A 16,960-nucleotide genomic window follows, 5' to 3' on the forward strand; every position below is an offset into this window, starting at 1 on the left:
AGTAGAGAGTTAATTTGTTCATGATATATGTATTTTTATTTCTATTTATTTTTTACTGCACACTGAATGGACACTGGTTGAGCAACGTTTTTTTGTTTCCTCTGGGTATGTGACTACTCAGGAAATGACAATAAAGATATACAATACAATACAATACAATGCAATACAATACAATAGTATCCTGTACCTGCCTTAGTTAAAGCTTTTCTCTGATTATAATATTTGTTAAATTTATCTTAGTGTAAATTAGGATGTTGAATGTGTGAAACTTGGCCTTTTTTTGTTAATTAAACGAAAGATTTGAAACCCGTTTCAGGCATTGTCATGATATCTGAATTTTATTGTGAAATGCGCTGTAGTAGTAGAGCCTATTTTTAGCTATCAGCCGTGAATATGCTGTGATTTCACAGTGGTGTAAACATTCACCAAAGGCAATGGGCATAATGCCTTCCAGCAAAACTGCATAACCCCTATATTTCTGAAACACAATCTATGTTCCATAAAACCAGTTCTGAACAGTCCTTTTTCACCTTTGAGGAGATGTTAGGATTGTCTAAATTTATCTGAGAATGCCATTGTAGTTCAGATATGACACTGAACAAATGCAAATTGCCAGTTTTATGCTGTTAGTTGAGTGCCAGCTCAGCAAGATGGATTAATGCTGTGGGTTAGTGAGCTGTCAGTGAGGAATGACTGAGCATTCTTCCATGAGGTGATTGTTAGTACAGCTGACTGTAACAAGATAGCGCAGTGCCTGTGTAGGCTTATTTAAAAACTCTGATCAAATCCCTATGGTGTGTTCCATCCTTGTATCACAATATCCAATCATGCACAATTGTCACCATTCTTAAGGCATCACTTAGAGAGACAGCATGCATGTTTTATGAGCTTGCCTAAGCATTGTCTCAGAAGCACTACCAATAAAATTGATGCAGTTTCTCTTTGATGTCAGCACAGCTGTCGAGCAAAAATCTGTGCTGATAATTCCTACATCATTCGAAGCCACTCAAACGCAGAATTTATTAAATATAGATACTTCTGCCCCACAAAAATTCAAGTGCATTAAGGCTGCTCTTTTAATATTAATTGTTGTTGCATTCTAATTTGGCTCAAAATCATCAGAAACAAATTTTCTGGAGTCATGCCATTTGCAATTTTGTGAAAGGTCTTTGACAGTTTTTAAACAGGTATTAAAGCAAGCACCTACATTGTTGTAGTGTGCAAATGGGTGGCTTCAAAATCTGATGCAAACTTTTACAATCTGCAACATTTTATGGAGTTAATTCACAAGGTTGTCGACACAAGAAATTTCAGATACTAGTTTGGTAAAAGAAAAAGCGCTGGGTTAACTGAGCAGGCCAGACAGCATCTCTGGAGAACATGGGCAGGTGACATTTTGGATCGAGACTTTTCCTCAGACTGATTATAGTAGTGGGGAGAAACAGGAATGAGAAGTGGGGTTGGGACAAAGTCTGGTACGTTGTTGGTGGGGGAGAGGGGTGGGGGTTGATTGACACCTTCCTTTTGTCCAACTAAAGCCAGCGATGAAAAGATAATAAATTGTGAGATAAGGAGAAGAGGCTTGAAATGTGAAGCCAGAGTTAGGAATACAGTTGGTAGAGGGCGGGGGAAAGGGAGACATTACTGTACATCCGGATGGGGCACAGGGACGAGGGGGGGTGGGGGGGGGGGGGAGGCTGAGAGAGTTGTCTCCAAATCTGAGGAAGGACATTATTGCCATAGAGGGAGTGCACAGACGGTTCACCAGACTGATTCCTGGGATGTCAGGACTGTCTTGTGAAGAAAGACTGGATAGACTTGGTTTATACTCTCTAGAATTTAGAAGATTGAGAGGGGATCTTATAGAAACTTACAAAATCCTTAAGGGGTTGGACAGGCTAGATGCAGGAAGATTGTTCCTGATGTTAGGGAAGTCCAGGACAAGGGGTCACAGCTTAAGGATGAGGGGGAAATCCTTTAAAACCGAGATGAGAAGAACTTTTTTCACACAGAGAGTGGTGAATCTCTGGAACTGTCTGCCGCAGAGGGTAGTTGAGGCCAGTTCATTGGCTATATTTAAGAGGGAGTTAGATGTGGCCCTTGTGGCTAAGGAGATCAGAGGGTATGAAGAGAAGGCAGGTACGGGATACTGAGTTGGATGATCAGCCATGATCATATTGAATGGCGGTGCAGGCTCGAAGGGCCGAATGGCCTACTCCTGTACATAATTTCTATGTTTCTATGTTTCTATCTAAACAGATAATTCACTGCTCAATTTTTGGTTTACAACCCAACAGAATGAATATTGAAGGTAGACAAAAGTGCTGGAGAAACTCAACGGGTGCAGCAGCATCTATGGAGCGAAGGAAATAGGCAACATTTCAGGCCAAAATCCTTCTTCAGACCGATGGAGGGAAGGGTTTTGGGGGGCGGGGAGAAGAAAGGAGAAAGGAAGAGGAGGAGCCCGAAGGCTGAGGGAGAGCTGAGAAGGGGAGGAGACAGCAAGGGCTACCGGAAATTGGAGAATTCAATGTTTATGCCGCTAGGGTGCAGACTGCCCAAGCGGAATATGAGGTGCTGCTCCTCCAGTTTCCGGTGGTGCTCACTCTGGCCATGGAGGAGGCCCAGGACAGAGAGGTCAGATTCAGAATGGGAGGGGGAGATGAAGTGCTGAGCCACCGGGAGATCAGGTTGGTTATTGCGGACCGAGCGGAGGTGTTGGGCGAAGCGATCGCCAAGCCTACGCTTGGTCAAAATGAATATTGTATTCTCCAATTTGATTAAACAGCCCCCCTGCATTTCCCCTCACTTTCTCCCTTCCTCCCTCTGATCCCTTCCACCTTTCCTCTGGCTTCACATTTCAAGCCTTTTCTATCCTTATCTCATACTTCTTGTTTTTGGTCTTAGTCCAACCAGATGCCAACCAAATCCCCCCTCCCTCCGCTCCACCTGTATCACCTACCAAGGACCTGGCTTTGTCTGCCCCCACCTCTCTTCCAGCTTTCACCCCACTACCTGGATCAATCTGATGAAGGGTTGCCCATCCATGTACTCTAGGGGTGCTGCCTGACCACTGAGTTACTCCAGTACTTTGTGTTTGTTAAAATCACAAGGCTCTTGTGCATGACAAAAAATAGGGTAGGAGACTCTTTGAGAGAGAAATACACTGACAGATAATTGTAGTCCATTGGGTGTGGCCATGATGATTTTTGGTGAGGCTGCTGATCGTGTTTAAGAAGGAACTGCAGATGCTGGAAAATCGAAGGAGGACAAAAGTGCTGGGGAAACTCAGTGGGTGCAGCAGCATCTATGGAGCGAAGGAAAGAGGCAACGTTTCGGGCCGAAACCCGGAGAAGGGTGAAGAAGCGTTTCGGCCCGAAATGTCGCCTATTTCCTTCGCTCCATAGATGCTGCTGCACCCGCTGAGTTTCTCCAGCATTTTTGTGTACTTTCGATTTTCCAGCGTCTGCAGTTCCTTCTTAAACAAACCTTACTAATGTCAGTTGAAAGGGATATAAGTGATTAGAAATGCTAAGTTCAAGATTCAAGATTCAATTTCATTGTCATTTGGAACCCTTGAGGTCCAAACGAAATGCCGTTTCTGCAGCCATACATTACAAACAAATAGACCCAAGACACAACATAATTTACATAAACATCCATCACATTGCTGTGATGGAAGGCCAAAAAAAATTATCTCTCCACTGCACTCTCCCCCCCCCCCCGATGTCAGAGTCAGAGTCAAAAGCCCCCGGCTGGCGATGGCGATTGTCCCGCGGCCATTAAAGCCACGCCGGGTGGTGCGAGGTCGCACACAAGGTCTTGGTGTTAGAGCCCCCGGCGTGCGCTCGCAGAGTCCCGCGGCCATTCCAAGCCATCAAAGAGTGCTGCACATGTTGAACAATGGTACATATCAATGTGCACACATCTTCAATAAGGACAGCATTAAGGTTTTTGATATAGGTGCCAAAATAAATCTCAAGCAGATCAGGAGAACAGCAGGATTCAAAAATAATCAGCAACTTGATGATATATCCTTGTGATCTTGTGAGAATTTACAGGCTCGTGGCCAGCTGTGCTGTAATGAAGTGTTGAGCTATTTCCCATTGTCTTCAATTACATTGTATTAATGTCCCTTTGTAGTTTAACATTTACTTGCTGTGGTAGTAACATTATAAATTAGATGATGAATTTTTATGAGGTTCAACTTGTTTTAAAGCATATAAAATAACCAACTAGAATCATTACATTTTATTTATCTGAAAAATGCTACCTTTTAACTGCACTACTTGAACGTTTAAATCATTATGTTTAAATATGATGTTGATAAACTAGTTTCTTATTGTCTCTGTTTGTCCAGTTGTTTAAATCTGTGCTCCTGTGCACTGACTGTCCTCTCCTACAGTCTGTAGCAGCAGAACAGGGTTGGTGCGTTAATACATTCTCAATTAGATTGTTAGAACCTCTAGAATTTGTGGAACTGTTAAATAATTAAATACTATAGACAGAAATCAATCTTTATATTAACTTGCTAGAATTCAGAAGATTGAGAGGGGATCTTATAGAAACTTACAAAATTCTTAAGGGGTTGGAAAGGCTAGATGCAAGAAGATTGTTCCCGATGTTGGGGAAGTCCAAAACAAGGGGTCACAGTTTAAGGATAAGGGGAAAGTCTTTTCGGACCGAGATGAGAATTTTTTTTCTTTCACACAGAGAGAGTGGTGAATCTGTGGAATTCTCTGCCACAGAAAGTAGTTGAGGCCAGTTCATTGGCTATATTTAAGAGGGAGTTAGATGTGGCCCTTGTGGCTAAAGGGATCAGGGGGTATGGAGAGAAGGCAGGTACAGGACACTGAGCTGGATGATCAGCCATGATCATATTGAATGGCGGTGCAGGCTCGAAGGGCCGAATGGCCTACTTCTGTACCTATTTTCTATGTTTCTATGTTTTTTATTGATTACTGTGTTTGCAAGCATTGTTCTGTTTCAGTACATATAACAATTAAACAATCTTGACTCTTGAAACACTGATCTACAGGAACATTTACCTTGAAAAATGTTCTACATTTTCATTGAGATGATCATCCATTTATTGAATTGTCATGGTTATATTTAATTAGTTTTAGAACTTGCCGTGGTATGGTTTCAAAGCAAAAGATGCTTTGATAATAAGCATAGGTTTCATAATTGAATAGAGCTTTGTCTCATTTTTGTGTTGAGTATCCTGCCTGCACTTAACCCGTTAAATGATCTGATCAGTATCTCAAAAAGGCTTGCTTTCATTTAATATGTGCTCAGGAACTATAATTCCATGTTCTAACTACCTTAACTCTCCATGCAATTGAAACAAAATAGTGATGCAAATATTCTTTGTGTGTCACGACAGTTGTGGCATTTACCATTCTGCCTTTTAAACTGGTATCCAGTTATTGTGGAGATTATCTCTCTTTAGTTTCCAGCTGTTTCAATCCAAGGTCTATGTACATCCTCACTCTCCACGTGGAATTTTAAATAGATACCACATGCATTCTGTCCTGATTGCCTGAAGATCTTTGTAGAGATTGTGTCGTTGCCTTGATGATTTTGTCATTTGTTTCTCATTCTTCAAAGCCAAATCGGTCATTTTACAATATGCGGTTGTCAAATAACCACATGGATAAATTCTTCAGTGTAATTTCATTGCACATTCCCACATGCTTGTTAATTCATTAATAATTTATCAAATTACTAATGCATGTAGGCACAAACGACGTGGGTAGGAAGAGGAAGGAGGTTCTACAATGTCAGTATAGAGAACTAGGTAGGAGGCTGAAAAGCAGGACTTCTAGGGTGGTTATCTCTGGGTTCCTTCCAGTACCTCGTGCTAGTGAGGGTAGGAACAGGGAGGTTATCCATTTTGGTGGCAAAAACAGGAAAGCAGACTATTATCTAAATGGTGGCCGACTAGGAAAAGGGGAGATGCAGCGAGACCTGGGTGTCATGGTACACCAGTCATTGAAGGTAGGCATGCAGGTGCAGCAGGCAGTGAAGAAAGCGAATGGTATGTTAGCTTTCATAGCAAAAGGATTTGAGTATAGGAGCAGGGAGGTTCTACTGCAGTTGTACAGGGTCTTGGTGAGACCACACCTGGAGTATTGCGTACAGTTTTGGTCTCCATATCTGAGGAAAGACATTCTTGCCATAGAGGGAGTACAGAGAAGGTTCACCAGACTGATTCCTGGGATGGCAGGGACTGTCTTATGAAGAAAGACTGGGTAGACTTGGTTTATACTCTCTAGAATTTAGGAGATTGAGAGGGGATCTTATAGAAACTTACAAAATTCTTAAGGGGTTGGACAGGCTAGATGCAGGAAGATTGCTCCCGATGTTGGGGAAGTCCAGGACAAGGGGTCACAGCTTAAGGATAAGGGGGAAATCCTTTAAAACCGAGATGAGAAGAACTTTTTTTACACAGAGAGTGGTGAATCTCTGGAACTCTCTGCCACAGAGGGTAGTCGAGGCCAGTTCATTGGCTATATTTAAGAGGGAGTTAGATGTGGCCCTTGTGGCTAAGGGGATCAGGGGGTATGGAGAGAAGGCAGGTACGGGATACTGAGTTGGATGATCAGCCATGATCATATTGAATGGCGGTGCAGGCTCGAAGGGCCGAATGGCCTACTCCTGCACCTAATTTCTATGTGTCTATGTTTCTATGAGATAGGGGATCTGAATGTGTAGCTGAGGAGTTGGTGCAGGGGCTAGGAATTTAGATTTCTCCATCATTGGAATCTCTAGGAAAGAACTGCAGATATTGGTTTAAATCGAAGGTAGACACAAAATGCTGGAGTAACTCAGCGGGACAGTCAGCATCTCTGGAGAGAAGGAATGGGTGACGTTTCTTGCTGCCTGACCCGATGAGTTGCTTCAGCATTTTGTGTCACTGGAATCTCTTCTGGAAATCAAATTTCTCCAAGTTTGCGGATGACACGAAGCTGGGCAGCAGTGTGAGCTGCGATGTGGTTGCTATGAGGCTGCAGGGTGCCTTGGATAGGTTGGGTAATTGGGCAAATACATGGCAGATACAGTATAATGTGGATAAATGTGAGGTTATCCACTTTGGTGGCAAGAACAGGAAGGCAGATAATTATCTGGATGGTGTCAGATTAGGAGAAGGGGAGGTGCAACGAGACCTGGGTGTGCTTGTACATCAGTCACTGAAAGTAAACATGCAGATACAGCAGGCAGTGAAGAAAGGTAATGGCATGTTGGCCTTCATTACAAGAGGATTTGAATTTAAGAGCAAGGAGGTCCTACTGCAGGTTACACAAAAAAGCTGGAGAAACTCAGCGGGTGCAGCAGCATCTATGGAGCGAAGGAAATAGGCAACGTTTCGGGCCGAAACCCTTCCTCAGATTGATCGGGGGCGGGGGTGGGTGGGGACAAGAAAGGGAAAAGGAGGAGTAGCCAGAAGGCTGAGGGATGGGAGGAGACAGCAGGGGGACTGAGGAAGGGGAGGAGACAGCAAGGACTAACAAAATTGGGAGAATTCGATGTTCATGCCCCCGGGGTGCAGACTCCCCAAACGGAATATGAGGTGCTGTTCCTCCAATTTCCGGTGCTGCTCGCTGTGGAGGAAGGGGAGGAGACAGCAAGGCCATGGAGTGCCCCCGGGGTGCAGACTCCCCAAACGGAATAGAGGTCCTACTGCAGTTGTACAGGGTCCTGATGAGACCACACCTGGAGTATTGTGTGCAATTTTGGTCTCCTAATTTGAGGAAGGATATTGAGAGAGTGCAGCGTAGGTTCAACAGGTTAATTCCCAGGGCAGGACTGATGTATGATGAAAGAATGGGTCGACTGGGCTTGTATTCACTGGAATTTAGATAGATGAGAGGGGATCATAGAATAGAAACATAAAATTCTTAAAGGATTGTACAGGCTAGATGCAGGAAAAATGTTCCTGATGTTGGCGGAGTCCAGAACCAGGGGTTACAGTTTAAGAATAAGGGTTCGGCCATTTAGGACTGAGATGAGGGAAAACATTTTTCACCCAGAAAGTTGATATTCTGTGGAATTCTCTGCCACAGAAGGCAGTGCAGGCCAATTCACTGGATGTTTTCAAGAGAAAGTTAGATTTGGCTCCTGGGGCTAAAGGAATCAAGGGACATGGGGGGAAAAGCAGGAACGTTGTACCGATTTTGGATGATCAGCCATGATCATATTGAATGGCGGTGCTGGCTCAAATGGCTGAATGGCCTACTCCTGCACCTATAGTCTATGTTTCTATGTTTTTAAATCCTTTATAAATTAATTTAATTTGCTTTGGCTATTGTAAAATAAACTTGCTTATTATATCCCGGCTTAATCTCCTCAGTCGACAGAAACGTGGAGAAACAAGGAACTGCAGATGTTGGTTTACAAAAAAATGCAAAGTGCTGGAGTAACTCAGTAGGTCAGGCAGCCTCTATATAGGCATCTTATAGAAACATACAAAATTCTTAAGGGGTTGGACAGGCTAGATGCAGGAAGATTGTTCCCGATGTTGGGGAACTCCAGGACAAGGGGTCACAGCTTAAGGATAAGGGGGAAATCCTTTAAAACCGAGATGAGAAGAACTTTTTTCACACAGAGAGTGGTGAATCTCTGGAACTCTCTGCCACAGATGGTAGTTGAGGCCAGTTCATTGGCTATATTTAAGAGGGAGTTAGATGTGGCCCTTGTGGCTAAGGGGATCAGGGGGTATGGAGAGAAGGCAGGTACGGGATACTGAGTTGGATGATCAGCCATGATCATATTGAATGGCGGTGCAGGCTCGAAGGGCCGAATGGCCTACTCCTGTACCTAATTTCTATGTTTCTATGTTTCTATCTTCTTCAAAAAAGCATCCCGACTCGAAACATCACCTATCCATGTCCTCCAGAGATGCTTCCTGACCCGTTGCATTACTCCAGCACCTTGTGGTTATTTTGTTGTTTGACAGAAACAGATGGGTGGCAGATTTGGGAGGTCCGGGCCACTGGGTGTGCTCGACCTGTTCCAACCGGTGGGCGGCGCGACTCTCGTCAGCAGCGGCCTCTGCAGCCTGTCCACGTTTTATTATTTTCTGTCTATGTGTTTCTGTGTAGTTTTTGTTATTTTAGGTTGGGGGGTGTGTGTGTGGGGGTGGGGGTGGGGTGGGAGGGGGGGGGAAACTTTTTTAATCTCTCCCTGCACGGGAGACCCGACCTTTTCTTGTCGGGTTTCCGTTATCGTTGGGGCTGCAACGAGGAGCGGCCTCCAACAGGAAGAGACCGGGGACTCTGGTGCCGACGACTCACCGTCACCGTCGCGGGGCTGGCCGAGTCCGGAGCGGGTGGAGCGGTGGAGGAGCGCTGCTGCTGCTGATGCTGCGGCCCGACCGGAGAGTCGGTGGCTTCAACGGCAGGTCTGTGGACGGCGGCACCGGGAGCCCGCGGGTCCCTGGAGGGAGACCGCTTTTCAGGGCTCTCGCAACGGCAACTTCCCCCTCCCGAGTTGCGGGGTCGAGGAGCTCCTGGAGCGGGGCCTAACATCACCGCCCCGCGCGGCTTGGAATAGCCGCGGGACTCTGCGAGCGCCCGCCGGGGGCTCTAACATCAAGAACCCGGTGTGCGACCTTGCACCACCCGGCGTGGCTTTAATGGCCGCGGGACAATCGCCATCGCCAGCCGGAGGCTTTGACTTTGACTCTGACATCGGGGGGGGAGGGGGAGAGTGCAGTGGAGAGATATGTTTTTTTGGCCTTCCATCACAGCGATGTGATGGATGTTTATGTAAATTATGTTGTGTCTTGGGTCTATGTGTCTGTAATGTATGGCTGCAGAAACGGCATTTCGTTTGGACTTTAAGGGGTCCAAATGACAATTAAATGTATCTTGTATCTTGTATCTTGTAACCATCTCGACCAGAGCGCTTGAACATCGGGCTGTCCGTAGCAGCGACTACGGTGGGTCAGGGCCCCGACCACGGGTGAACAAGGGAGGAGGATGAGGAGGAAGACTGTCTGAACTGTATTGCCTTCCACCACAGTGAAGAATGCTGTAGTGGATGCCTGTGTTGAATTATGTTGTCATTCATAATTTCTGAGTCATTCGTAACTGTCACTGTATGTCACAACATGCCAACAGTAACTAGCCTAAGCCTGAGTGGCTCTGACAACCACTCTTACCTACCTGTGACTCGACCTTCATGGAACCATGCACTTGTACTCTTAGATCTCTTTGCTCTACAACACTACCCAGAGGCCTATCATTTACTGTGTAGGTCCTGCCCTTGTTCGACGTTCCAAAATGCAACACCTCACACTTCTTTGTGTTAAATTTCATCAACCATTTCTCCGCCCACCTGGCCAATCGATCCAGATCCTCCTGCAATCGGTCACAACTGCAATCGATCAGCCATGACCGCAATGAATGGCGGTGCTGGCTCGAAGGGCCGAATGGCCTCCTCCTGCACCTATTGTCTATGTTTCAATGTTGTTACTTGTGGGCGGAGCACCAAGGCAAATTCCTTGTATGTGAATACTTGGCCAATAAACGTACTTATGTTGTGTATTGCGTCCTTTGTAACGTTGCATGTTAAATTGATTTCACTGCACCTTATGGTGCATGTGATAAATAAATTTGAACCTTTGTCTATCAAAGGCAGAGAATAATTCCCCTTCAATTGATAATCTTGGATTTCCCTCACATGCATCAGCGTGTTGTTAATCCTGAGACGTATTTGAGTGAAAGGTGTTTTAGTGTGCTGGGCACGTGGGGAATTGTTTTGTCCAAAGCAGACCAAATTCTTCCTGGTAGAATTGTCAATATTTGAGGATTTTCACCTTAAGATCAATAATTGTAATGAGGTTAAGTTTTCTGACCAAGGAAAGAAAAATCCCAGGTTGAACATCTGGAGGAGTTGGTTATTGTTTAAATTTAGATTAGATTAGATTAGATTCCTTTATTGTCATTCAGACCTTTTGGTCTGAACGAAATGTTGTTGCCTGCAGTCAATACAATACGGGTTTATTTGTCACATTGCACATAAAGTGCAAGTGAAATGAATATGTCAGCAGCGATACAACAGCGGTACAATTGTTCCCGATGTTGGGGAAGTCCAGGACAAGGGGTCACAGTTTAAGGATAAGGGGGAAATCCTTTAAAACCGAGATGAGAAGAACTTTTTTCACACAGAGAGTGGTGAATCTCTGGAACTCTCTGCCACAGAGGGTAGTTGAGGCCACAGTTCATTGGCTATATTTAAGAGGGAGTTAGATGTGGCCCTTGTGGCTAAGGGGATCAGGGGGTATGGAGAGAAGGCAGGTACGGGATACTGAGTTGGATGATCAGCCATGATCATATTGAATGGCGGCACAGGCTCGAAGGGCCGAATGGCCTACTCCTGCACCTAATTTCTATGTTTCTATGTTTTATATGTGAGAAAGAACACACAATACACAATAAAAATTTAACACAAACATCCACCACAGCAAAAGTCACACACATTACTCTACATGAGATTTCACCAGTTCAATTTCCCAAGGGGAGCATCCCAATTAAGCAAATGGTTTTGTCTTATCAGTATATTAAGTACCTTCTTCTTGATAACAGCACATCAAGATCCCTCCCTCTGCATGCTAATGGTAACATTTTTTTCAAACACTTAACAAATACATTTTATCCTTCAAGGTGGATAACTGTATCTTACCCCATTTGACTCTATCTGCAATCTTGCCCACCTGCTTAACCTTGTAATATCATTTCAATTATAATTTTGCACACATCTCACAGTTCAGTTTCCATCTAGGGATGGTTTTGTCAGTAACCCTAGAAATATGAGAATCTGTTTCTTTCATATGAGGCATGGACAGTGAATAGCTAGGGGCCCAATATTGACCTCTGTGGTAAATAACTGTCAACCTGAAACAATCTCATTCCATTTTATGCAGAAAATAAAATGGGCGTAGAATGTTTCAAGTCAATCAAAATGCCCGGTCAGGGAAGGAGATTGCCTACAGCTGCCTGTAACTAAATAGTGACCCCACTCCACTGCACTACGAGTTAAAAAGAAACATGCCGACCAAATTTTATTCGCTGAAAATTTTTCAACATGCTGAAATATTTTTCCACGACCTAGCTGAGGCATGTTGGAGAGTTCCAGTGACCTCATAGGATCTCGTGTCGGCCATGCTGTGAGTTTGAGTCGAGGGCAAACTCGTCTTAATTCACAGATTAGTTTGCCGCAGTGGGACAGCCCCTTAACATTTTTAAGACATTTTGCTTTCACAAAATTTCATTGAACAATGCTTTAGCCATTTCTTAATAAATATTACTATGCATCCATGACAATAACATTTTCTATATCAGCTATCGTACCATGTCAGATTGTAATTACGTTTCTGCTGAAAGTATTTTGGGAACAGTTGGGTACATTCGACCAATAAGTGTTTAAATTGACAATGTTAATATTTTGTTTAATGTACAAAAAGCATTTTTGAGCTTAGTTAAGTGACCTGCAACAATTGAATGTTGTATGCAGACTTTGTCTTCTCTAATCCGTGAAGTTAATTTATTGCAAGAGAGGTGGACCATTTCAATAGCTGCTGAGTATTTCCCACAGAACAATAACGTAACCATTGGTAGAGCTGCTCTGATTTGTGATTTCTTCCATTCATTTCCTACAGACATCAGGTCCTGCTGAAGTAATAGTCCTGGAACGATGTTCCATTCTGGAATACAGAGATAGCAAGTTCTCAGCATTAACCATCAGTGAGTATTGATAACAGATATGCAATTTTAAATGATGCAACGGTGTGACTGACTCTATAACTATTCGAAACAGGCCCTTCAGCCCAACTTTCCCCTACACCCACCAACATGTCTCATCTACACTAGTCCCACCTGCCTGCATTTTGGGCCGTATCCCTCTCAATCTGTCCTATCCATGTACCTGTCCAAATGTTTCTTTAACATTGTGATACTACCTGCCTTAATTACCTCCCCTGGCAGCTCGTTCCATACACCTACCACCCTCTCTGTGAATAAGTTATCCCCAGGTTCCTATTAAATCTTTCTCCCCCTCACCTTTAACCTATGTCCCTTGGTTCTTGATTCCCCTGCTCTGGGCATCAACCCAATCTATTCCTCTCATGATTTTCTACACCTCTATAAGATCACCCCTCATCCTCCTGCGCTCCAAGGAATAGAGTCCTAGCCTGCTTAACCTCTCCCTGTAGCTCAGGCCCTGAAGTCCTGATAACATCATCGTAAATATTATTTGCACCCTTTCCAGCTTGTTAAAAACATATTTCCTGTTACATGGTGCCCAGACCTGAACGCAATAGTCTAGATGCACCCTCACCAACATCTTGTATAACTGCAACATGACCTCCCGACTTCTATACTCCCTGATCAATTTGTGGACAACCTTTCTGTTAGCATTTTAATTAAATGACTAGAATCCCAGAGAGTGGTTGAAATCACACGTTACAGCAACAGATTGAGAAATTCGATCTCAATGTGCAATTCTTATGTATACCGTGAGATTGACTGTCGAAACATTCCTCAAGTGAAGTAAGCGTTTAGCTGGTAGAATCCGCTGTTTCCTTCAGTGGGCAGCATGGTGGCACAGCGGTAGAGTTGCTGCCTTACAGTGAATGCAGGTTCAATCCCGACTACAGGTGTTGTCTGTACGGAGTTTGTATTTCTCCCCGTGACCTGCGTGGGTTTTCTCCGAGATCTTCGGTTTCCTCCCACACTCCAAAAACGTCCAGGTTTGTAGGTTAATTGTCTTGGTAAATGTAAAAATTGTCCCTAGTGGGGGTATGATGTTGTTACTATGCGGTGATCGCTGGTCGGCGCGGACCTGTTGGGCCTGTTTCCACACTGTATCTGTAAAGCAATAAACTGAACTGTTCAGTATGTATTAACATGCCCTATAGGGTGATGTGTGTGCAAGTGCAGTCTAAGGGTCCCAGTTAAAGTCAGCGCCGCCCGCGTTGGGAGTTCCGCACACACAGCTCCGCGATGTTGGAACAGCAGCCCAACACTCCGGAGCTCCAAGCGGTGATCCCAGGAAGGCCTCGCCTGCTCTGATACACTAATCTCCACTGAGGCTCCTCAACCTGCAACCTCCCCCACCTCATCCTCCCAGAGACTTGAATACTTGCCATCTGTCCACGTAGCTATATTTAAGAGGGAGTTAGGGTGGCCCTTGTGGCTAAGGGGATCAGGGGGTATGGAGAGAAGGCAGGTACGGGATACGGAGTTGGATGATCAGCCATGATCATATTGAATGGCGGTGCAGGCTCGAAGGGCAGAATGGCCTACACCTGCACCTAATTTCTATGTTTCTATGTTGCGCCCCTCAACTGGCAATAGTTTGATCTTGTGGTGGTTGGCGCTCGAAGATGTTTATTGACCAACCATATATTGTTTTTTTGAAAAGTAGTAACACAGAATTGCAGATGCTTGTTTGAATAAAAGACACAGCATGCTGGAGTAACTCGGCGAGTCAGGCAGCATCTCTGGAGAACATAGATAGATAACCTGTCAGGTTGGGGCCCTTTTTCAGACTGAGGGATGATAACCTTCACTATTTATTTTATGTGTATTTCCAATTGCCAAAGAATATTGGGAGCATTTTTTTTTATACCTATATCGAGTCAGTAGTGATCAGTTTAGCCTCGGGCTGCTTTGTAGCAGAATTGTTTTACTTTTCAAAGAACCAATCCAATGTACTGTTTTGCTAAGGTGTCAGATTTTTCACTTAGTTGAAACACAATTTGGAAGTGGAATGCATTGTAGGCTAACACGGGCCAGAGATACAACAATGAGTTCATTTGCTGGGTGAATGAATTGCCTATTTCTGATCTACAGATGAGGAAATTCCCTTGTTCGATTCCTAAGCTGTGCTGAGCCCGCTGATCACAGAGTGAGGTGCTTGTTTTTAACTCGACTACCGTGAGCTATGGAAGGGAAAATAACATCAGCCAAGCGTGCTGCTCTTTACAGTTCTGCTGCTGTCCCTGCTGTAGAGTACATTTTGTGGGAAGTTGAGCAAGGGATGCTGATAAACTTCATATAACCATATAACAATTACAGCACGGAAACAGGCCATCTCGGCCCTACAAGTCCGTGCCGAACAACTTTTTTTCCCTTAGTCCCACCTGCCTGCACTCATACCATAACCCTCCATTCCCTTCTCATCCATATGCCTATCCAATTTATTTTTAAATGATACCAACGAACCTGCCTCCACCACTTCCACTGGAAGCTCATTCCACACCGCTACCACTCTCTGAGTAAAGAAGTTCCCCCTAATGTTACCCTTAAACTTCTGTCCCTTAATTCTGAAGTCATGTCCTCTTGTTTGAATCTTCCCTATTCTCAAAGGGAAAAGCTTGTCCACATCAACTCTGTCTATCCCTCTCATCATTTTAAAGACCTCTATCAAGTTCCCCCTTAACCTTCTGCGCTCCAGAGAATAAAGACCTAACTTATTCAACCTTTCTCTGTAACTTAGTTTTTGAAACCCAGGCAACATTCTAGTAAATGCAGTATGATTTGCCAGCACTTACTAACCTTTGACAACAGGCCGCTGATATCCATTGAATTGCACCAAACTAGTGCTCATGGCCTATGGTGAGCAGTGAAAACATTGCATTAAAATGGCTGTGAAAGAGCATATAACTTTAAGCCACCCAAAGTACAAATAATTCCTGGTATTCCTTTTCAATCTGAAGTTTGTAGTCAACGTTTGTAGTCAAACTCTACCATATCTTGGGCATTCTAATTTTTGGTCATTTTAATTTGAACTGAAATGGTGTATTTTTTATGTTCCTTGGTTCCTGACCATTGGTGCAAGATGGGTCTCAGGTTGATGTGGCCATCTACTGAGAGAACTTGAGGATGGCATTGTGGCTCACCTCAAGCTAGTCTGACCATTGAGCCTACTTGACTTACAGCAATTACAAATGTAGTGGTTCAGAGGCTGAACAAATAGCCGATATCCCCAGAGCACGCAACGTAAACCTCAACTCAAAGGGGGTAGTTTTTATGAAATGATCCATTTGCAGGAAGTGGGTGCTGCATGCATTTATTGACCACCCACCCACTAATTATCCTTGATGATATGGGGGTGAGCCATATTTTTGAATTCCCATCAGTCTATGTAGTATGGGTGCTCCCACATTGTCTGGCATTGTGAAATAACAATATCAAAGGGCACTTGACAGTCAATCACTTAGCAGTGGTAGATGGTCATATGTAGGAACACAAAAATGCTGGAGAAACTCAGCGGGTGCAGCAGCATCTATGGAGCGAAGGAAATAGGCAACGTTTCGGGCCGAAACCCTTCTTCGGACTCATATCACTCACTAGTCATATGTATATCGTTTAAGGGTGACACATTCCCTTCACCAGAGGGTGGTATTAAACCCAAATGGATGCTTAAGGGAATGCAGCGGCTTCATGGATTTGTTGCTAGTGTCTTTTAATTCCAGGTTTAATTATCAAATTCACTGAACTTAAGTTTCCTGTAGTTGCATTTCAAGATTCAAGATTCAATTTAATTTTCATTTGGACCCCTTGAGGTCCAAACGAAATGCCGTTTCTGCAGCCATACATTACAAACAAATAGACCCAAGACACAACATAATTTACATAAACATCCATCACATCGCTGTGATGGAAGGCCAAAAAAAAAAACTTATCTCTCCACTGCACCCCCCCCCCCCCCCCCCCCCCCCCCCCCCACCCCCCCCCCCCCCCCCCCCCCCCCCCCCCCCCCCACCCCCCCACCCCCCCCCCCCCCCCCCCCCCCCCCCCCCCCCCCCCCCCCCCCCCCCCCCCCCCGATGTCAGAGTCAAAGTCAAAGCCCCCGGCTGGTGATGGCGATTGGCCTCTCAGGCCTCCAAAACATTAATCCATCCCCTTTGGATCACAGGACTTTAAAAAATATCTACCATGCCACTGTAGCG

At 44.5% G+C, this 16,960-nt stretch overlaps 1 protein-coding gene across 1 annotated transcript in view; it reads left to right on the forward strand.

Moving 5' to 3' along the window:
- inpp4b (inositol polyphosphate-4-phosphatase type II B) overlaps nt 1–16,960 on the forward strand; it is a 613,166-nt gene that overhangs the window by 208,379 nt on the left and 387,827 nt on the right. Inside the window, 1 exon segment of the mRNA XM_055647772.1 lies at nt 12,665–12,749. Coding sequence (XP_055503747.1) covers nt 12,665–12,749 — 85 coding nt within the window.

This window comes from Leucoraja erinacea, chromosome 1 (genome assembly GCF_028641065.1).
Source record: "Leucoraja erinacea ecotype New England chromosome 1, Leri_hhj_1, whole genome shotgun sequence".
NCBI classification, from domain to species: domain Eukaryota; kingdom Metazoa; phylum Chordata; class Chondrichthyes; order Rajiformes; family Rajidae; genus Leucoraja; species Leucoraja erinaceus.